This window comes from Saimiri boliviensis, chromosome 18, assembly GCF_048565385.1.
Source record: "Saimiri boliviensis isolate mSaiBol1 chromosome 18, mSaiBol1.pri, whole genome shotgun sequence".
Lineage (NCBI taxonomy): Eukaryota > Metazoa > Chordata > Mammalia > Primates > Cebidae > Saimiri > Saimiri boliviensis.
Window position 1 is genome coordinate 26,057,612 of NC_133466.1, and position 23,655 is coordinate 26,081,266.

The 23,655-nt window shown below is 34.1% G+C and overlaps 1 protein-coding gene across 8 annotated transcripts in view; it reads right to left on the reverse strand.

Moving 5' to 3' along the window:
* The window catches only part of USP25 (ubiquitin specific peptidase 25), a 142,550-nt gene that overhangs the window by 40,466 nt on the left and 78,429 nt on the right, over positions 1-23,655 (reverse strand). For all 8 annotated transcript variants that reach the window (XM_074389475.1, XM_074389474.1, XM_039480513.2 and 5 more), the window contains 9 exons: positions 22,096-22,169; positions 14,975-15,123; positions 9,593-9,720; positions 8,816-8,911; positions 7,518-7,679; positions 6,689-6,915; positions 3,563-3,633; positions 2,559-2,787; positions 1,004-1,204 (listed from right to left, as the gene is read on the reverse strand). In XM_074389475.1, coding sequence (XP_074245576.1) covers positions 1,004-1,204; positions 2,559-2,787; positions 3,563-3,633; positions 6,689-6,915; positions 7,518-7,679; positions 8,816-8,911; positions 9,593-9,720; positions 14,975-15,123; positions 22,096-22,169 — 1,337 coding nt within the window. The remainder of the gene's footprint in view (positions 1-1,003; positions 1,205-2,558; positions 2,788-3,562; positions 3,634-6,688; positions 6,916-7,517; positions 7,680-8,815; positions 8,912-9,592; positions 9,721-14,974; positions 15,124-22,095; positions 22,170-23,655) is intronic.

The window sequence follows — 23,655 nt, forward strand, 5'->3', positions numbered from 1 at the left end:
TATTGAAGTAGTAATTTCTTCTAAAGTTCAAATGATAATGCTGAAACCCAACCAGGTAGTGCTGCAAGGAAATCTCTGTCTGCAAAAGATGAAACTAAAACAACAAAAACTCCTTCCTTAAAAAACAAAACACGTAGCTCTTGCAAAAAAAAAAAAAAAAGAGGTTATTCAGTAACATCCACTAGCAGTTATAAAAAGAGACAAATGAGAGTCTGAGAAAAGCACATGGACTTAATTTCTCATTACGCCAACTTGTACAGAGAAATAGCATTTTCTATACCAGAAAACATGTTGCCCTAAAGCATATTTGCAACTCAGTGATAAGATTAATCTTTAAAAAAAAAAAAAAGACAATATATTTTCAATTTTACTAGAAACTATTTTCTTAATTCTTATACAGTGTTTACTTTGACTTATTTTATTGACATCATCAGCTAACAGTTCATTTAAGAAGTGTTTTTAAATATTTATGTTTATGCATTTATGTCTTTGTTTTACAAGCCTATAGACTTATTTTTTACTTGTGATACACTAAACACCTTTGGTCAATTTTCTCTTAAGTATTCTGAAAAAAATCAAATAGTTATTAATGGTAGTATTTCACTATTAAAGTATATATGAATATACCAGTAATATTATTTTGGTCATCTTTGAAATTACTACTCTCGATAGCTTTAGTGAATTGGTTTGGGTTTCTTGCTGATTTCACAATTTTCTCTGCTACTTGCCAAGAAAATTCAAGCCCACAAAACACAGGCAGGGTAGCAGAGAAAAAGGAAAATTATCTTATTTATCTTGAAAAACATATTAATGTACACAGTGGTGTCTGGCAAAGGGGTAAATTGTTAACTGTGATAATCTGAGTGATGGAATATGAGATGATTTCCACTGATTTCTTCATACTTTAACATAGCTAAACCTTTTTTCTAATGAGTATATCTAGCATTTAACAATAATATAATAATACTGATAATCAAATACAACTTAATAAAAATGGACAAACCTGTTGTCACAGAAGTCTCTGATTCTCTCAATTTCTGAGATGCTAAAAGCTTTTCCTGCAAAGCTTTCTGTGCAAGTTGTGCATCCCATTCTTCTAGTTCTTTTTCAAATCGTTGGTTGTCTTCCTCAACAAAGTCTCTCAAATCTGGTGGTAATGTTTCTATACCAACAAGGGGCTGCCCAGTTTCTTTATTAAACTCCTCTGCAAATCATATTTCAAAAACTAGTATAAAATTAAGAATTAAAGGGAAAATGCAAAGCTCAAAACAGATGTCATTTCAAATAGGATTTAAACTATGAATTATTCCCACTTAACCACTTCAATATTACTTAAGAATTACTACTGTTTAGCAAATTAAAAACTTTTAAATATTCAAAACAAATGCTCAGAAAACAATGATAAAAATATCTAATAATCCATCACAAGTAATGGTCTCTGATTTTTTCTTTTTATTTGAAGAGTAGAAATGAGAGAAAATGCAAAACCAATTTTTTTTTGCTACTCTAACAATGATGTAGTACTACTTTTGCCATTATTGGAAAATACCAGATGTTTGATTACTCAAAAAGTAAAACTTTTCACAAAAGGTAAACAACTCATAACCATGTTAACCTTATTAGTTCAAAATAAAACTAAAGTTGTTTGTCATATGAAGAAATTAAGTATAGACTTAAATAGGCAATTATGAAAACCAATATAGCAAGATTTTTAAAAACCGCTACATAAAGAGCATTTAGAAGAATTACTCAACTTCTACTAAACACACACAAAAATAAACTTTATTTTTTCAATAAGAAGTGGATTACCTAGTTGCTTTTGCCAAATGACTAAATACAAAAAGATAATTTTTATCAGTTTCAACAAACCTTTACTGTTTTCTATACGCAAAGCATATATCAGAGTATCAGAAATAGAGAGACTCAGACATAGTGTGACATTGTCTCTGGCCTTGAGCAGATGAGAGAGATATGTGCAGAATAAGTTGTGACACAATTTCAGTACAAAACCGTAAATGTCCAGTAGACAAATGCTAGGAGAGCATAAGGAGAGGTACTTTCTGGCAGATCAAGAAATAGTTTGCAGGGAAAATGACACCTGAATTCAATCTGGACGGATACACAAGAATGAGGCAAAAGAATTACTAGCAAAAAATAAAATATATAAGAACATGTGTGTGAAATGGTTTGAAATGAGCAGATACAGCAAGAAGTTCAGTAAAGTATATAAATTCAAAATGAACAGTGGAGATCAATGAAGGTGGGTAGATAATCAGAAGCCAAGAAAAGAGGCCATATATGTTAGGCTAAGGAGTTAAATATGAGTCAGTGTGTGAAACAGTCATTTAAGTGTTTTTAGCAAAAACAAAAAAAGGTCATATTTACCTTTAATAGTTAACCTCGAATACAAAATACATGTCAATTCCTAGCCCTGCTGATGTTACTTTTCAATTCAGTCTCATCAAATGCAGTAGCATTTCCTACTCACAACTAATCACACCACAGACCAGTCACTTTTATGACTATTTAAAAATATATACCACCCTATATATTCTTACCTTGTATTAAGAACTGAGCCTTATCATTTATATACATTAAACAGTATGCACTGGCATTTCTGTAACCACCAAATGAGTCTCTCACTAGCTCTTCCCATGATGATTTTGTCACAGCAATATCATTGTACTTCATCCACCTGCTTTCCCGATGATCAAAAATATATGCCCAGTAGTGCCCAGCATTAGCTTGGCCTTCATGAACTAAAACAGCATGTAATCGATAAGGAACCTAAATGTGAAAAAAAAGAAGAGTTAAAATACAATTATGTAGTCTACTGTACCAAATTTCATGAAACCCACAAACAACCTGTTTGGAAAAAACCATAGGAGCATTTTCCTTTTTTTAAATGAGTGACAACTACCTGGGATTAAAATTGTGAAGAAACTAAACTACAAAACTTTAAAAAGACGGAATCTAAATAAGCTAAAGATATGTAAAGTTGACAGGTATACAGGTTAAAGATGATTTTTGAAAAACTAAAAATATTTATCGTACATTGGATTGTTTCTTTTGAATAAAGAACTTATAGTTAACAGTATTATATATAGTAAATGTGTCTAAGTCTTTAGAATTCTAAATTGATGGTTAACAAAACAGTAAAATGTAACAGAGTCCTAAAGTTTCTTCCCAAATCTTAATATCCTTTAACAACCATAGATTTTCTCCCACAAAACTTTTTAAAAATGCTATAGTCTTTTGAAAAACTTTGGTAAATTTTACTGTAAAATACTAAGAAGAGTACACAACACATATGGTTTGAGAATACAATTGAATGAGGAAAACTTGTCATAGATTTTGTTATAAATTTGTTATAAAATTTTCCCATTCAGTTGAACTGTAACACTGTACATATTGCACACCCTTATTATTTTACAATAAGATTTACCAACATTTTAAAAGGAAACATGTGAAGAAAAATTAGATTAAGATAAATAACGTGAAGTTAAATTAAAATACATGTAAATAATTTTGACAATGATTACTACCTCGAAATTTCACTTACTTGTATCATAGATTTGTCCGAGTACATTAGTTCAATTGTTCGATGGATTCTGGATATGCTTTCCTGCAAATCTAAGGATATAAGGTGTCATTTAACGATTAACATCAAGTGTGTTTCTACTGAGACTTATAAGGACAAATGGTTTTCCTACAAACATGTTAGAGGAATAGAAAAAATTTCCTAAAAGTTTTCTTAAAAAACATTACCATCTGGAATCTATACAAAATGAACTATAGTTATTCTTAATAAAAGACACTATAGAGGTGCATAGTTAAAAAATAAATATGCTCTAGAAAATGTACAGAGCCAATAGCAGTGAAATTTGTTCAAATCCATAAAGGAGAGTTTCAATGAAAATGAGAGCTAAGCTTCCTTACATACTTCTATAAAATAAGTGAACATAAGAAAAAAGCAAAATATGTTAACCACATATCTTATACACACATGTAACTGAATAAAAATCAACTACAATCACCAATGAGAATAAAATTATGGCACTCTCAAGCCAATTATTTCTACTTCTAGTAGAAAATAATCCTACAAAATTGTTCAGAGGTAGGGATGTTCACAGTCATACTGTTCATAATTTTTAAAAACAAGATAACCTAATCTCTGTCAGTAAGGAAATGGTTATAGTGTAACCACATTATATTGTGAAGCTGTTGAACCAATCAGGAAGAAACCTTGAAAAACCCTTAAAAAAAATAAGCAAACTTCAGAGTGGGGAAAGACCTGTCTAAGCCTGTCGGAAAATCCAGTAACCTTACAGGAAAAGATATGATCCTCTCCGCCCAACACTTTAAAAAATGTATATTATAATAACAAAACACCACCAACATAAAGAAAATCAAATGGAACACTGGCAAAATAGTATCTGTAGTATATATTATACTACAGGCAAAGGGCTAATATTAGTAATACATTAAACTTTCTATTAAGCAGTAAGAAAAAGACAAATGGCTCAATATTTTAAAAATGGGCAAATGTCACAAACAAGAAATTTACAGAAAAATATAAATATCCAATTTTACTCATAACTAAGAGAATACAAATCAAAACACTAAAATACCATTTTTCAACTATAAAAAAACTACTAAAAAGTGTCCAGGGCTAGGGATAATACTGACAGCAGTGTAAGAAATTACACTGTGGGAATGCAAACTGTCTTAATGTTTTGGAGTTACAATTTTAAAGCAGTCGTCAACATTTAAAATATACATACTCTGAAGCAGAAATGGTAGACATAAAGAAATAGTAGACATTGGGGCCTACATTAGGGTGAAGGGTGGGAGGAGGGTAAGGACTAAAAAACTAACTATCGGGTACTATGCTTTTTACCTGCATGATGAAATAATCTTACACCAAACCCCCAAGACATGTAATTTACCTTTTTAACAAACCTGCACATGTACCCCTAAATATAAATGTTTTAAAAAAAGAATTTATCATATATCCTACTTATGGAAGTGTATAAATATATATGTAGAAGACCAGCACTATCTAGTTAATATTAATATGGAAATTAAATGAATTACATCATGTGTTGGAATATTACACAATAGTTTACAAAATAATGCTAACTGCTAATATCAATAGGAATGAAAGAAAGAAAACAAATTTCCTAAGGAAAACTTTCTTTCCGGATCGATAGTATTAAATATAAAAATCTTATCACATGAATGTCCCTCAAGCTCTTCAAACTTAAAATGGCCAAAAGAGAACTGATATTTCTCTTTCCTTCCCTGAGTGGGAACTTCTTTGCACACTGGTTTACCTTTTTTCCAAAATACTTTCTCTTTGGTTATTCATCCCATTATGAGCTAAGAGAATCATTTGATTACTCCCTCTCTCTTACCTCTAGCCAATGACTCACATCAGTCAGTGGTCTTCAAACACAATTTTAACTACATTCACTTCTTCCCTCCCTCAATGCCACTACTTAGGCGACAAAAATTTCCTAGCTTCTACCCCCTGAATGTAATCTTTTAAAAGCAATCAGCCATGATGAGTAGAAAATTATCCAACATCTAACATAGTGTTTCATCAACATTATATGCTTGATTAATATTTGTAAATAAGTTCGAATATTTTTTTAAATTCCCTCTTATTTGAAAAATACTAAAAAATCTTGACAGCTACCAATGCTGTTAGTCACCATCATATCCTATGTACTTCTTATTAAATTAGGGCCGTTCTTTTCCAAATATTGTCTATAAAGAGTTAAGTTGGTCATTTAAAGTACAACAATCAATATTGTTTAATATAATTCCAATCACATCACATAGTTTCTCATTTTTTAATAAAGCAATAAATTAGCATAAAATTGGGGAATGATAGTAGAGAGTTATATATTCACATGTAAGAAAAGAAAATGTAATAAAATCTACCATAATCCATTTTTTTAAGTACACTTTAACAGCAGCAAAGTAGAAGAGAGAAAAGTTCAGAATAACTTACTCTGAAAAAAGAAAAAATAGAAAAGAATAAAAGAGAGTTCCGTCCAAGAAAGGACAGATGGCAATTTAACAAGACACAGACACACAGACATACACACACACACACACACACACACACACACACACACACCCCACACACACCCAGAGCACTGTCCTTATTTTTCTTATTTTGCTGCATGCCAGTAAAAACTGTTACAGACTAGTAATGGAATCATAGATGTTTAGGAATCTGTTAAAGCAGATTAAAAATAAAAATCCACATTTTTAATTCTTAAGCCTAAAGAAAATATTTTATCACTGGAACTTCCAGTGCAAACTTAGATTAAATACCTAATTGTTATGTACAAACACTGATGCTGTATGACATTTCTCCAATGGAGTAGCTATGAATACCAGTTTGATATAAATTCAGAGCAGTAAACTAGAAAATCAGGCCATCTGCTATGTCATTAATCAGCTAAGCAATCTGGGGAAAATCTTTTGGTCCTTGTGAACTTGACATTGAGATTATAAAAATGGGGAGCCAGTCTGGTTTATCTTACATAACATCCTTTCTAGAAGAGAAAAATGACTATATTTAAATATAAAATCCAGATGCAATTTCCCTTCTCAATATTAACATACATATCCATCTGAGGTAATAGTAACCATGCTATGAGATGCTTCTTACCTCTGGTGTCATTTTCTATTTCTGTCCTCCAGCGATGTAAACAACTTTCCAGCACAGAAAGTTCTTCTTCTGTTATGTGCCTTGGTGCCGGATGCATGGGCAAATCTGGAGGAATTCGGGACTGAGTGAATGGTTTGTGTATTACTGATCTCGATGAAATGGCAGCAACTGATGAAGGTGATGTGCTTGGCAGTTCTGAAGATGGGGCTCCCTGTTGTTCTGTTGTGCTGTATTTTTAAAGCACAGAGTATTTGTTATCAACCTTTAAAACTGAAGCTCCCGACAAAGATTGTGCCAGATCAAAAGTATTAAATTGGCTTATAATTCAAAAGAAAAAATCTTAAGAAATATGTAGATTGATCTAATATCCTACTGAGATTTTTAATATATAAGAACTAAATTATTTTAGGATGAAGTTGTAGCTTTAGAGTAAAAACATCTTACTCATATTTATTTTTTAAAAACTACAAAATCTTATGCATGGTATTACGAGAATTTTCCCTTATCAGCTTACATTACAGAAACAAATTCTAATTTGACAGTACTATTTTTATGGATCATAAAATGGTGAATCTTATATAAGTACATACTAAAACATTCTAAACTATAATTCTGAGCAAATGTGATTAAAATTTTAATCTATAACCATAAAATCCACTGAGATAAGAAAAATCCCAGGGGATACAGAATCTTCTAAGTGAATATACTCTTAACAGTTCACTAAAATAAATTAAAGCATACATTTTACAAAAACCATCTTTAAAGGCAGCAGTCCTCATTATGTAATAAAGATAACAAAACTGTCTTTTGCATCAAGATTACTTTTTACCTTGGTAATGTCTGTGATGGTATGGAACCACTAGATGGGGAACTAGCATCAATATCATCAACAGGAGAAGTGCAAACAGGTTTACTGGAGGCAAATTCCAATGCATACTGAAGAACATCTACCAAGGGGAATCGTTTGGGACCAGAACCATAGCTTAAATATCTGTCAATCATAAAATGTACAAATGCTTTTATTTCTGTATACAGCATATTTTGGTTTTTATTAATTATTATAAAACATGATACAGTAACTTCAATAAAATGTCCTCAGCAAAATTCATTTGCTTTAAAATGAAGATGGTAAAATTGAATATACATTTATGGAAAACATTAAATGTTCTCCAAAGACAGGAAACCAAGGCTGATTGAAACTGAATGTAAGTGTATAATGCTACAATTTGTAAATGCTGTTCTAAATTGTAACTCAACAGGAAGATGAAAACTGATATGTCCTGAGACTGTTTTTATTTTTAGATCTGGCATCTAGTCTCATTATCAAGATGGTGACATATACTATCCTCCTATCTTTTATCACTAATCATCTTTCAACATAATTACTGGTACTTAAGAATAAAAATCATTAACTATGATATATTATTTGATATAAGAGGTTTTACACTACTAATTTTAAAATTCCTAAAATAGGGGAATACAGAGTACAACAGGGGTTGCAAACTAAAATGACTTAAGTGACATTTCAGCCTTTAAACTTCTGTTTGGCTTGTAGAACATTTCTCATCCTAGATTCTGACTTCTTTTAGAAATAATCCAAATCACTAGACGACAGTGAGGCTAAACTCATACATGGCACCATCCACTGGTATGAAATGGCATTCATTTCCTGTAACAAAGATTGCTCTCTAGGCTCCCCGCACATACCATTTTACACCTGACAATTTCCTCCTTTATGAAGATGCTGAGAAGGCCTGGTAGGCAGCTGAGTTTGTATCCTGTTTTAAGGAGAAAAACTCAGGTACCATGCATTTTAATGGAAATCTCAAGAGTAATCTTTAGTTTCATGCAAAAAGAAAAGGTCAAAACTATATTCATTTAACTTTGTATCTATTTTTAGCAGGTCAAACATTATCTGTTAACAATGAAATATTTAATTTTAACCACTAGAATCATTTTTAAAGTCAATTACAGATTTTTAGTTTCAAACAAAACTCAAAACTATTCACACAATATTATCTACTCCTAAAATTATAAATCACTAAAAGCAAACTTATAATTAAAAATCTAGTCACCAAATATATGGTTTTTGATAATTATCTCCTAACTTCACAAAAGTTAAAATACCTTTCTAGCCTTTGTTGTAACACTGTGAGGTAATCTTTCAGTCTCTTGATCTCTTCCCTCTTAATTCTCGTTATTTCTCTGTTTCTGTGCATGTATCTATCAGAAAAAGGTAATCATTAGCATTTCCAAATATAATGCAAGTAGATACAACATGGCCAGGCACAGTGGCTCATGCCTGTAATCCTAGCACTTTGGGAGGCCGAGGCAGGCAGATCATCTGAGGTCAGGAGTTCAAGACCAGTCTGGCCAACATGGTGAAACCCTGTCTCTACTAAAATACAAAAATTAGCCAGGCATGACGGCAGGTGCCTGTAATCCCAGCTACTCAGGAGGCTGAGATGGGAGAATCACTTGAACCCGAGAGATGGTGGTTGCAGTGAGTCAAGCCTGGGCAGCTTGAGCGAGACTCCATCTCAAAGGAAAAAAAAAAGCAAGCAGATATAATATTATATTAAGTGTAGCCATCACCACAAAGCATCAATTCATTTAGAATTATGTAAGATATAAGGTGGATAATACAAAATGGTATTTTTTTAATTCTGATTTTTAAGATTACAAAATTAATCTCACTTTTAAATTTCTTATAACATTATTGCCAACAACTGTACTTTTCTAATACAAAGTAAACTTCATTTACCTTGACAAAACGTATTAGACATTTTATGCAAAAGTAAAAATTAATCCTAAGAAAATTACGCAGAATTTTCCTCCTAAAAATATTTTCTCACTGTTAAAATCAACTGTTTTAACTAAGTCATGTAGTATACCAAACCATACCTGTCCAAATATAAAACTTGGGGAAATTCTAATTTGTTGTGAATTTTTTCTGGTCTTCCCAATGCCTGATTAAATTCAAATCTTGACAATTCAAATGTTAACACAGGTGGTAATTCAGTAAACCAATGCTGAAAAGAAATAAAACAATTAAAAAAAAACTTTAATTTCACCTTTGTTTTCTTCATTGCAATCTTAGGCACAGGATGTGGGCAATGACATTTGTATTTGTATCAGCACAATGCTGACCTGATCTGACAAGTAACTGGATACACAATTTAGTTAAAACTCAATCTCTTTCTAAAAGTTTTCCACATCTCTTGAAAATTCCAAGAGTGGATATAATACATGATCAGTAAAAAAAGAAATCTCACAACTGTCCTTTGAAAATAATTCTTTACATTAGAATTTCTAGACTAAAGAAAAAGACACTAGTTAAAATCATGACTTAGTAGTTCAACTCTTCTGTCTTCAATATGATGTTGAATGGTACTTAACCATAGCATAATAACCTCCTATGACAAAGTAAATTTTAAGAGGTTGTACTCAAATTAAAAAAAAAAAAAAATTACATTATAAATCATCACAACTCTCATACTAAAAATGAAAAAATGGTGTTTTCCTGTTTTACCTTTAGCTCATCTGCTGGATTTTATACTAACATATGAAAAGGACGTATGGCTAACAAAAAGTTAATACTTAAGAGTAGTTTATTTAAAATCTTTCACAATAACTAGCGTTTAAAGAACTGAATGTCTCATTACTATGAGCCAAATTATGATACTGAGTATAGTTATAATTTCCTTCCCCTAACCCCAGCTCCTAATCCCCATACATGACTTGGCAACTGTTCAATTAAGCATGAAATTCAACATTTTTAAAAGAAAATTATTTTCATATACAACCTCAAGTTATACCTAAACATATGTATTTAAAGAGAAAGAAAAGGTAACAAACTTGTAAATGAACAAATAACAGAAGTATAAAATATTTCTGAAGTGCTTATATAAAATGTGCAATATGCGAAATTGCTGCATACTCTATTGTGTGTGATAATTTCAAGTGCCACAAAATGCCACCACACATCTGTCAATAAGTTAAGAGTATACTAAATTTAAATTTGAACAACCAAAAAAGCAAGAATGGCACACACCTGGCAAACTGAATTTGACGAAGATCGAGAAAGTTGCTATTTTTCTCTAAAGCAAATAAAAGCAAATGGTATTCAATACTATTTCTCTCTCTCAAAATGCTAATGATTACTTGAATTGAAATTTCCTGAGGTAGATGGTTATCTTTTACTGAAAGCTAAGGTTTAAGGCATTTGTATTATATGGATAATACCTGAAATGGATTAAATAAAGTTATGAAAAATATCAGAAACGTCTCAAGTTTTAAAATTGGATGAACAAAGTTTGCTTACTCATTTTGATCTCATGGAACTGGCAAGAATTTTTGAGTTAGTTCTAATCCACATACAAAATTATTAAGAATTAAAACATTACCCCAGACATATCACAAAGAACACTTTTGATTCTTTAGGATAATATTCTCTGTTCCATTTTATGATACTCAAACAAGAAAGTAGATTTCAAAAACTATCACTTTCATATTTTACTGCAATACTTTAAATGTCACCATTAAAATTAAATAGTTACATATTTTAATTCATGGAAATCTACAATGGCCACAAGAAATGAAATGACCCAAATTGGGGTGTAGTTTTCTGTAGACCATGAAAAGTCCAGGAAATATAAATAGCTTCCATACCTTACAAAAGGATGTTCAAAAATGTTATGTAATATGTCTCTGTTATGAATGCATTTTCCTCTATCAGCGATGGCAGGTTTTTCCTACTACAAGAGTGGAAGGATTTCACTTTCTCATTCTAAAGCTGATGGGGACAAGATGAGATAACCAGACATTCTGTAAATTCATGTTTTAAAATATTAATGGTATGTCTAGCTCTGCAATATCTGGATTGTAGTATAGCAGTACATAATTTGAATTTTAAATAATATAAAACATGAGAAATTTTTCTTTAAAAAAAAATCTTATTTCCATTCAACAAAAAACTATATTTACTCCTCTATAATCTAACTAGTATGCCATGCTTGTGAGACAGAGGTCATTCTCTATATCTCTAAACACATTATTATTATTTTACTATATAATGAAACTACAGGAGGAACAGATTTCTGCAATTAGTGAATAAAGAACTTACACAAACAGTACTGGCAGCACAAGTGCTTCTAAGTTCATCACAATTCTAGAAATCTCACCTGTTAACAAAAATAGCTCCTAAAGAATATGTCATTTTTATGAGTTTTAATAGCTGCTTTTTCTATTAAAGTGTACAAGATACCTTGCTTCTGAGAGGATTACACAAATGCAGAGAAAAAAAAAAAAAAAAACATAAAAAAACACACCTATCACTTCAAATTCGCCACGGAATACCACACCAAGCCAGGATGTAAACGATGCACAAGAAGCAAAAACTTTTCATTCCAGTTCAAAACAGGCTCCAGATATTTAATTGCCTTAACTCATTCACCATTTTAAAAGATAAGTTCAGCATATAACCTCTGCAGATGTCTAATATGGCACATGTCAATATTGTTTCTCTAAGTTTGCTTTAAAAGCTTTATAAAAACTCCTTCTAGAACTTGAATATAACTTGGTACAAATTTGTGAAGGGAAATTTGGCAGTGCCAACACATCTAAACAAGTATGCCTGTGACCCTAAGATTCTACTTCTAACTATACTTCATTTCTAAGTGCTCAAGGATATTCATAGCAAGACATTCTTCAAAATAATTGTTTTTCTTCATTATTGCCTTACAGGAAAATTAAATCAATTTAATTTAATAAATATAGACTACATGACACTGCAGTTTTTAAAAACACTGACGTAAAGCTGTACACTTGTTCACCGTATACCACTGAGTGAAAAATGCAACTCTCAGGGCAGTACGGACAGATCCAAATACTTACATGTGCATAGCAATAGCCTAAAAGAATACGCAGTACACTTTGGTAGGAGTGAATACTCACACCACAAGTGAAGTATTTACTACCTGAAATATTTTTTCCTCCAATAGACAATCAAAAAATATCTCCATGTTTCCTGGAGAGTCTGACTCATCTACAAATCGCATCCCATTTAATTAAAATTTAAAATGTATCATTTAAAAAAGATTTTGTAAGTAGTTATTTTGGATATAATAATTTTTAACTTATTCAGTTGTCTCTCAGTATAAAAACCCCTAAATTTAAACTCTTATAGCCAACTGGCTGTTTTAATGTGGAAGACTGGGGGTCTTCCTATATTAGTTGGCCACAGCTATTTCAGCAAATGAGATGTTTTCTGGGCCAAAATAAAATAAACATTTTTTAGTAAATTAAATAGAGTACAGAAAAAGTTATTGTTATCAGGGATTATGCCAACCTAGTAACAGCCTATAATGTTACTTACTGGTTTTTAGAGATTCAAGAATAGTATTTCCGAAGGACACAGTAAGACTATAATTTAAATATGTGATTTTTAAAAAGTGATATTATATTTTAGTCAGTGATAGTCTCTTAAACCAAGCTGAATTATTATTGAAACTATAGTCTCCAGCAAATTTAGAAAGAAAACTGGTAACAGGAATCACCAGTAACCAAATTTGCTACTGTGGAGATTGATTAGAAACTGCTAAACATAGAGAAGATCACAAATCATTATATTCCCTAGGCTAAATGAGAAAAACCTAAGCAGAACATTTATATTGCAGCATAGGGGCATTCAGATTATAAAACCAATAAAAAGATGGGAAAAAGTATATAAGATATTTTAAATAAACAATGAAATTTTGATTCCATGTAGAATAAACAATTTTTAAAAGCTCGGAATATGTGAGAAAGATTATCTATCAATAAACCAGTGTATTTCAGCTACTCTGACAATATAAAAAACATGCCATCCCTGCCCTCCTACCCTAATCATCCTTTTATTTAACAGCAAACAGATCAAATTTTAAGGAGCCTGCTTTCTTATCCCATTGTGGGATATTGTTCAAGTCACAGTCTTTAGAGACCTGTTTCCCATACAATAAAATAGTCAAATTTAAACATTCTTATTTAGAGGTTTATATCAGAATTAACTGCGCACCTCTTGTGTCCATATACCACATCCCTCTCCTAGACTCTGCTTTGATAACTCTGAAGTATGGCTATTCTCTATTGAGAATCACTGAAATAGATGATCCATGAAGTAGAGAGAAAGACTACTTCAAATACATCTCTTCCTCTTAACAAGAAAAGCATATTTTCATTTGTTTATGTGTGTAGGGGAAGAGAAAAGCATGAGTGTGTACCTGAAACAGGAAAGGGTTAACTGCATCTTTTAGAAAAAAAAATAAAATTAAGATTAAAGAAATATATTCTGAAAAACACAAGAACAAAGTCTCCTTTTAGATAAATACAGAGACATCACTTAATATTTATTAAGCATCTATTCAGTATAAAGACCTCAGGAACTTGTTTGATAAGCACTAAGACATTTCATTTATTCATTCAATAAATATTATGTATGCATTTACTATACTAGCACTAGGGATACAGTAGTGACTGACACAGATAAAGACCCCTATTCTCATTCATGGAGCTTAACAGCTAGACAACTATCAGCAATTGCTTAACAATATCTGATTGGGCAGCACATGAAATGTCCTTTGCTTACTGTTAAAGTGCCAAGACTCTCTGACAGATAAATGCATGGATGAATGGCTACACAGATGCAGCTACAGAGATGGATAAAGAAGCAGAGATGGGTGGAAAGAAAGAAACTAGTAGAGGTAGACATGTAAGTTAACAATATTTTATAAAAATTATTTCTTCCTTGAGAAGGGAAGTTCTTTCATCTGACCTTATCCAATCACATAGCAATTTTACCAAAAAAAAAAAAAAAAAAAAAAGGGAATTTGGATAGCCTAAACAAATTTCAATATTTGATGTAAGTAACATACATCTGTTTTAAAGTCCATTGTAATATTAGGATTTTTCTTCTTTATATCCAGGAGATATAAAGAAGCTTGTTGCTAATGGTGGGTACCTTGATTGAAAAGTACCTTGACAGAATGATCTAAAAAGACTGAACAATGTCCGAGAAAGACTTTTAACTGAAAATTCTGAGATAAATTATTAAATGAGAATTTAACATAGATTATAGGCCATACTGACTGCGTAGGTTTCCCGAATGTCTAAATTATGAATTAAACCCAAACATACTGAGTATTCTCTCTCAATTATTAAGTAGCTATATAGTTAGAACCTTAAATTGTGCTTATGGCATTGTAAGAAAGACCTAGGGAAGAAAGGGGACAATGAAAACATTAAACTCACCTCTTGGCCTGATTTTCCTGAATTCTCTGAATGTAAAGACTCAATTTCTCCTTCAATCATTGCAGCTTCTAGGCACTCATGCAGATCTTTGAACCCATTGACCTGAAGTGGGTACTGGCCAAACATTTCAGTGTTTTCAAATTTTTTACCTATCAGAAGGAAGAAAATTAATGATCCTCAATATGGTCTTCTGGTGACTAAAATTAGAGTTACATAGGGATTCTCACCTGAATCTGAAAACTGTAACACTGATTGATTTTGTTCTTGGGAAGCGTTAGTGTAATTTTCCTGTTGGTTTACTTACATATGTGCAAATGTACATTCATACCCAGCCATAGATACTACAAATCCACATATATGTAATTATATACATACATATGTACGTATATTTTTTTCTTGCAAAAAACATCTTCTAAGGTGTACTGAACACTGGTAATATATACAGCAGTGAACAAGAGACATATGGTACCTGAGCTGAGAAAATCCTCAGCCTCATTTCAAAGACATTATACCCATTAACTGCACATATATTTATAAGCAAATAATTATTATAATTGTTATAAGAAGAAAGTTGTGATGAGACAGAGTGTTGTGAGATGTGTAAAAATGAGAGCTAACCTAGTCTTAGCAGGTGTCAGGGAAAGAAGGGAAGACTTCCATGGCAAAGGACATTTAAGCTCAGCCTTGAATAGTAGGTGGGAGTTATCAATGCCAAAGTGCTGGGGAATTATGGAGTAGTCTTGGCCATGGAATAGCATGATGAAGACTTTAAGGCAGTAAAGAAGTTGTTATGTTTAGGAACTAACAGAAGGTAGTGTAGCTTGGGGAACCAAGGAGAGATCACAATGAAAAGTCAGGCAGGGAGTTTAAAATCTACAAGGTCTTGTGGTCCTATTAGGAAGTATTTCCACCCCCACTCCCCACCACATTCGGGTTATAATGCAAAGTCACTGATACGGTTTTACTGTGTCTCCACCCCAACCTCATCTTGACCTGTAGCTCCCATAATCCTCTTGTGCTGTGGGAGGGATCCAGTGGGAGATAAGTGAATCATGGGGGTGGTTTCCCCCATACTCTTCTCATGGTAGTGAATAAACCTCATTTTATAAGGGGTTTCCCCTTTTGCTTGGCTCTCATTCTCTTCTCTTGCCTGCTGCCATGTGAGACATGCCCTTCACTTTCTGCCATGATTGTGACACCTCCCCAGTCAGGTGAAACTGTGAGTCCATTAAACCTCTTTTGTAAATTGCCCAGTCTCAGGTATGTTTTTATCAGCAGCATAAAAATGGACTAATACAATCACTGAACAGTAAATCTAAGAATAACAAGTTCAGGTTTATGTCTCTGAAACACATTTAAAGTCCCTGTGTGAAGTGAGTGGTCATCTGTTAAAGGACTATTGCGGAATCCATCAAGAAATAAAGGTACTGTGGATTATAAAATACACAAAAGAGATAAAATTATATACACATACCTTTATACATATATACAAGGAGGAGCACCAACAGGACTTGACTGGCTGGTTTGTAAGATTAGTATTCAGGATAAGAGATAGATAAGATGGAAAATATCAAGAATGACAGAATTCTGGCAGGAACAACTAGATTATTATTATTTTATCTTATTTTATTTTTATGAGACAGTCTCTCGCTCTGTCGCCCAGGTTGGAGAGCACTGGCACGACTCGACTCACTGCAAACTCCACCTCCCAAGGTCCAGCAATTCTGCCTCAGCCTCTCTAGCACCTGGGATTACAGCCCACCATCACACCAGCTAATTTTTGTATTTTCAGTAGAGACAGGGTTTCACTACGTTGGCCAGGCTACTCTCAAACTCCTGACCTCAAGTGATCCACCTGCCTCAGCCTTACAACGTGCTGGAAATACAGGCATGAGCCACCATGCCTAGCCAATAATGTACTGAAAATGGCAAACTCAAGTAAGAACAGAGGATTTCTTTTTCTTTAGTTTTGAGTTAGCAGTGGAAATCATTGGTTCAGTACGGCCCATGAGATTTCAATTTAAAAAGAGACTTGAATATGGTTCTATAAGATTAGTATTCTGAAATAAAGATAGAATTGCTGACTTATTGACAGCAGGAAATCAAGGCAGTAAATGAGACGCCGGGGGATGGGACCAGAAGAAGAAATAGGCCAGAACAAAGTCCTAAGGGTCCGCTACCTTTATATGCAAAAAGAGACTATAAATACAACTTTTGTTAGAAGTACCCACAGAGTCAGGAAAAAAGCACAAGAATATGGTGTCACAAAAGCCAAAGAAGTATGTTTTTAAGGAAAGAATAGGGAAAAGGAGGAAGAAGAGGTTAAGAAAGGCATCAACATTAAAAACAGGTAAGAATTCAATATGGAAACTGTATGAGTCCCTTATCACGCTGCTGATAATGACATACCCAAGACTGGGAAGAAAAAGAGGTTTAACTGGACTTACAGTTCCACATGGTTAGGGAGGCCTCAGAATCATGGCAGCAGGGGAAAGATCCTTCTTACATGGTAGCAGCAGGAGAAGATGAGGAAGAAGCAAAAGCAGAAACCCATGATAAACCCATTAGATCCTGTGAGGCTTATTTACTACCATGAGAACAGCATAGGAAAGACTGGCTCCAATGATTCAGTTACCTCCCCTTGGATCCCACCCACAACATATGGGAAACTCTGGGAGATACAATTCAAGTTGAGATTTAGATGGGGACACAGCCAAACCATATTATTTTACCCCTGGTCCCTTCAAATCTCATGTCCTCCCATTTCAAAACCAATCTTGCCTTCCCAAAACCTCCCCCAAAGTCTTAGCTCATTTCTGCATTAACCCAAACGTCCACAGCCCAAAGTCTCATCTGAGACAAGGTAAGTCCCTTCCACCCATGAGCCTGTAAAATCAAAAGCAAGCTAGTTACTTCCTATAAGGAGAGAAAATTAATAATCCTCAATATGGCCTTCTGGCTACTAAAATAAAGTTTATGTAAGGATTTTCATCTGAACCTGAAAATTTTAACACTGACTGATTTCATCCCTGAGAAGAGTTACAATTGGGGTACAGATATTGGGTAAGTACAGCCATTCCAAATGGGAGAAACCTGACAAAACAAAGGAATTACAGGATTACAGGGCCCAGGCAAGTTCAAATTCCAGCAGGGCAGTCAAATTCTAAGGCTCCCCAATGATCTCCTTCGATTCCAGGTCTCACATCCAGGTCACAATGATGTAAGAGGTGGGTTCTATGGTCTTGGGCAGCTCCGCCCCTGTGGCTTTGCAGGGTATAGCCTCACTCCTGGCTGCTTTCACAGGTTGGTGTTCAGAGTCTGCAGCTTTTCCAGGTGCTATCGATGGATCTAACGTTCTGGAGTCTGGAGGATAGTGGCCTTATTCTCGCAGCTCCACTAAGTGGTGCCCCAGTAGGAACTGTGCGTGGGCACAGTTTTCACTCTGTACTGCCCTAGTAGAGGTTTTCCATGAGGGTCCCACTCCTGCAGCAAACTTTTGGCTAGGCATCCAGGTGTTTCCATACATCTTCTGAAATCTAGGTGGAGATTCCCAAACCTCAATTCTTGACTTCTGTGCACCCACAGGCTCAACACCATGTGGAAGATGCCAAGGTTTGGGGCTTGCATTCTCTGAAACCATGGGCCGAGCGGTACCCTGGCCCCTTCTAGCAATAGCTGGAGCAGCTAGGACACAGAGCACCAAGTTCCTGGGCTGCACACAGCATGGGTACCCTGGGCCCACCCCACAAAACCGTTTTTTTCCTTTTAGGCTTCTTCTGGGTCTGTGATGAGAGGGGCTACTAGGAAGATCTGTGACATGCCCTGGAGACATTTTCCCCATTGTCCCAGAGATTAACATTTGGATCCTTATTATGCAAATTTCTGAGGACAACTTGAATTTCTAGTCAAAAAATGGGTTTTTCTTCTCTACTGCATCATCAGGTTGCAAATTTTCCAAAATTCCTTTTAAAATGGAATGCTTTTAACAGCACCCAAGTCACCTCTTGAATACTTTGCTGCTTAGAAATTTCTTCCACAGGATACTCTAAATCATCTCTGTCAAGTTCAAAGTTACACAAATTTATAAGGCAGGGAGTAAAATGCCACCAGTCTCTTTGCTAAAATATAACGAGAGTCACCTTTGCTCCAGTTCCCAACAAGTTCCTTATCTCCATCTGAGACCAACTCAGTCTGGACTTTATTGTTCATATCACTATCAGCACTTTTCTCAACGCCATTTAACAAATCTCGAGGAGATTCCAAACTTTCCCACAATTTTCTGTCTTCTTCTGAGCCCTCCAAATTGTTCCAACCTCTGCCTGTTACCCAGTTCGAAAGTTGCTTCCACATTTTTGGGTATCTTTTCAGCAATGCCCCACTCTGCTGGACCCAATTTACTGTATTAGTCTATTCTCAACCTGCTGATAAAGACATACCTGAGATTGGAAGACAAAGAGGTTTAACTGGACTGAAGAGTTCCACATGACTGGGGAGGCCTCAAAATCAAGGTAGGAGGCAAAAAGCACTTCTGACATGGCGGCAGCAAGAGAAAATGAGGTCGAAGTAAAGGCAGAAATTCCTGATAAGTCCATCAGATCTTGTGAGACTTACTCATTACTACGAGAATGGCACAGGAAAGACCAGCCCCCATAATTCAATTACCTCCCCCTGAATCTCTCCCACAACATGTGATAATTCTGGGAGATATCATTCAAATTGAGATTTGTGTGGGAACATGACCAAGCCATATCAGAAACTGAAAGGGATCCAATGGATTTATTCACATGTAGAAAATCAATAACCTTACCAAGATCCCTTTTAGACAAGTTCTGGAATCAGAAGCTAAATTGGAGCTAGGTTGAATAAATGGGGAGTAATCAGTTGAAACCAACTCTTCTCTTTAAAGGGGCTTAACTTTGAATAGGAATCAAGAGAGGGTATTATCTGAAAAAGAGTATGGGAGGGGATAGCTTGTTTTAATTTTTAAGGTTTCAGATACCAGACCATGTCTAATTATTGATGAGAAAGAAAGTGGAGAGGGAGAGGCTCAAAATCCAAGAAAAAAATAAAGTAAGGTCTGAGGCGGCAGCATGAAGGGAGGGAATTCTGAGCACACATAAAGAATAGTCTTTCAATATAAAACTGGATAATTACTTTAATATATAGGGGCAGATAAAAATACAGCAGAGGTAGCGATAGATCTGGGTTATGGAACCTGAGACTCATATATTTGGGATGTTGTTTTTTTTAGAATATGATACAAAACTACAAAGGTAAAATTAGATTCGGGGACACGGCAAAACCCGTAAGTAAGTTTCATTAACTTGACTATAAATCATTGAAATCTGAGGTAAGATCTTTCTCACAGAATGAAAAGATAAGCTAGATTTAAAATGAGTGGAAAAGATGAAAATATTTATTGCAGTAAAGGAGAGAAAGAACAGTGATTACACAAAACAAGTCAGGTTACAGGATTGGGAGCAGTGAAACTCAAATTCATGATCCACTATATTTGGCCCATTTCTGTGACTTTTTGCCAGCAACCTTCAGGTACTCAGTACAGACACAGAAAAGATGAACGGCTTAATGAAGGTCAGAGAACAGGGACAGGGTGCCAGAAGGGAAAGGGGCAAAGAGAGTTTTAGGTACTTAGATGAACAAGGAAGGAGTAAAGTACAGAGAAGGGGTAAGAAGAGACAGTGAACTAGAAGTTCTCAAAAAGCTGAGGTACTTCTGCAGTACGGGTACTTTGACAAACAAATTAAAAATCATCCCCAATGTAGTACCATTGGTTTAAAAGAAAATATTAGGAAGATAAATGTATAAAGTAAGAAAGAATTCTGAAGTAAATTATTTTTACTGAAGCCAACACATAGTTCAAGTGAAAACGTATTAAGGCCACATTTACACAGCACAATCACTGAAGCCGCCTACTAATACCAAGTACAAAGACTTCAACACTGGATTGACAAATTATTTTAATAACAACCACTTTTGGGAATTAATATAATAAAGGTAGAAATGATCATACAGGATATTATAAACAGTGCCTAGTCACAACCTGATCAGACCTACTCACTGCATGAGATACAGTGTTCTATTTCAAATAAATCAGAATGATTAAGATGGAGGACCCAACATAATGTACTGTGCAATATATTCTACATATATATAAATTCATATATATTAACTCATATATAGTGCATACACACACACACACACACATACATATAACTTATATGTAAGTTGTTAGCATTTGAAGCAAACAAAAATGTACCAACACCTCAATAAAACTTTTTAAAGGCCTAATATCTGAATGAGTAACTGTCTTTTTCTGATTCCCAAATCATCTATGTTCAAACAAAAACTTCAGGAAATCCATTACTTAAGATGGTGAAGAAAAAAACATTTTTTCAACTTTTACACTTTAGCTGATCTGGAAAAAGATAACTTTCAAAAGTTGATGCATTGGGTGATTTGAGAAAAACAATTTTTCAAAAGTTTATGCTTTGGGACCTAATATTACTACATGAAGTTACATCTAAAGAATCTCCTCCCTTATCAGGAAAACCAAACAGAAACTGGTTAGGCCAAATTTTAAGAAACACGTATTTAGCTTAAACAGAGTAGTACCACTCTTAATGGATTTTTCAAAAGATAGAATACAACTTTTTCCTGAAAACTACTATCTACATTTATAATCACTCAGAAAGTGAGAACTCTGTAATATTCTATGCTAAGTTGCTAAATTCCATTTTCAACATGGAAAAAGGAAAGTGAGCATCATATCAAGCCCAGTATCTAACTCCAATATTATCTTCAAAGGATCTACCAACAATCCCATTAATCCCTGTATTCCAACAAAACAGTATCACAGAAGCCCTCTCACTGAAAAAAAAAAAAACACATTAAGTCTCAATATGTGATAATGCACTCCATAATATTCCTTTTCATTCATTCACTTCTGTACTATATGCAAGTAACAACAGCAATCCAACAAAAATTACTAGACAGAACAAATCAAATTAAAACTAAAACTCACTAAAAAAAAGTAACTGAGACAAATGAACTAATGAATAATATCTCTTCACTTGTAATAAAAAGTAAATGCATAACTATACCTTCAAGTACTCCCACAACTAGGAATCTTCCATAGAACAACTCTACCATGGGGTTCTTTGGCTTCTCTTCATCCCTAAAGTGTGTCAAAAAATGTAAATATGATTATAATTTTTGGACCTACAGAGAAAATATTAAAAGAACTATAACATATGACAAGACAGAAACACTTAAGTGGCTATCACGCACTTGCACTTAGCTCTGCTATTTACAGTGTTACCTTGCTCAAGGTACTTAAATTTATTCTTCCATTTCTTCACCTACCAACTGAGGATTATTATGATAGTTGCACTCACAGGAGTCTCAGAGGGTTAAAATGAGTTACTACATGTAATGAACCTCTAATAGAACTGACACAGTCTGTTTCAGCTTGATATAGTACCTGCTCTTTCCAACATCATTATATATTTCAATCTTATACTTTTAGTCTGTATACTGCATTTTTATTTGGACTTGGGAAGGAAGGAAACCCATTTTTTATTAAAATAAATTTCTACAAAATTTTGCTAAGTTATTTCCTGTATTTACATGGAAGAGTACAAATAATCCAAAAACAACAACCCTCACCAGGGAAGAAACAAGGTGTCAGTTTTTGACCCAAAGTAGCTAAAGAGCTACTCCATCCTTTTCTGAAGTTTCACACTGCTGGTAGAATTAGTCATTTACAAATTTTCCAAGTCATTTAATACAAAAATTCATTTTTTTCTTTTCTGCTTGAAATAAACAAAAGTTGGTAATTTTAAGTTGTTCTGTTGTGGTTTGTGTGACCTAAACAGACAAAGTTTAGTTTAGTTTTGTTTTGTTTTGTTTTGTTTTGTTTTGTTTTGTTTTGTTTTGTTTGTTTTGTTTTGTTTTGTTTTTTTGTTTTGTTTCTTTGAGACGGAGTTTCGCTCGTTACCCAGGCTGGAATAGTGGCACGATCTCGGCTCACCGCAACCTCCGCCTCCTGGGTTCAGGCAGTCCTCCTGCCTCAGCCTCCTGAGTAGCTGGGATTACAGGTACGCACTACCATGCCCAGCTAATTTTTTGTATTTTTAGTAGAGACGGGGTTTCACCATGTTGACCAGGATAGTCTCGATCTCTCGACCTTGTGATCCACCCGCCTCAGCCTCCCAAAGTGCTGGGATTACAGGCTTTAGCCACCGTGCCCGGCCAAACAAAGTTTATTTTGGCCTTGCTGTTTAGAAATGTGTTGTAGCCAAAATTGTGTACAGAGTTTTCATTACTAATTTGTCTTTATTTTAATTGATTTAAGTATTGTTCAAAATGGGGGAGAGGAAATACTATCTCTCTTGATGAATGGGTCATCATTTAATCCTTAGAATAACATTGATGCGTACTTCACTTAATTTTTAAAACAACCCCATTAGGTAGTGTAGTAGTCTTTAGTGCTACTGAAAAAATTCTGGCTCTTCACATTCAGGTACATGGTAAGACACACTATCCTACTCACTTCTTTTTTTTTTTTTTTTTTTGAGACGGAGTTTTGCTCTTGTTCCCCAGGCTGGAGTGCAATGGCGCGATCTCGGCTCACCGCAACCTCCGCCTCCTGGGTTCAGGCA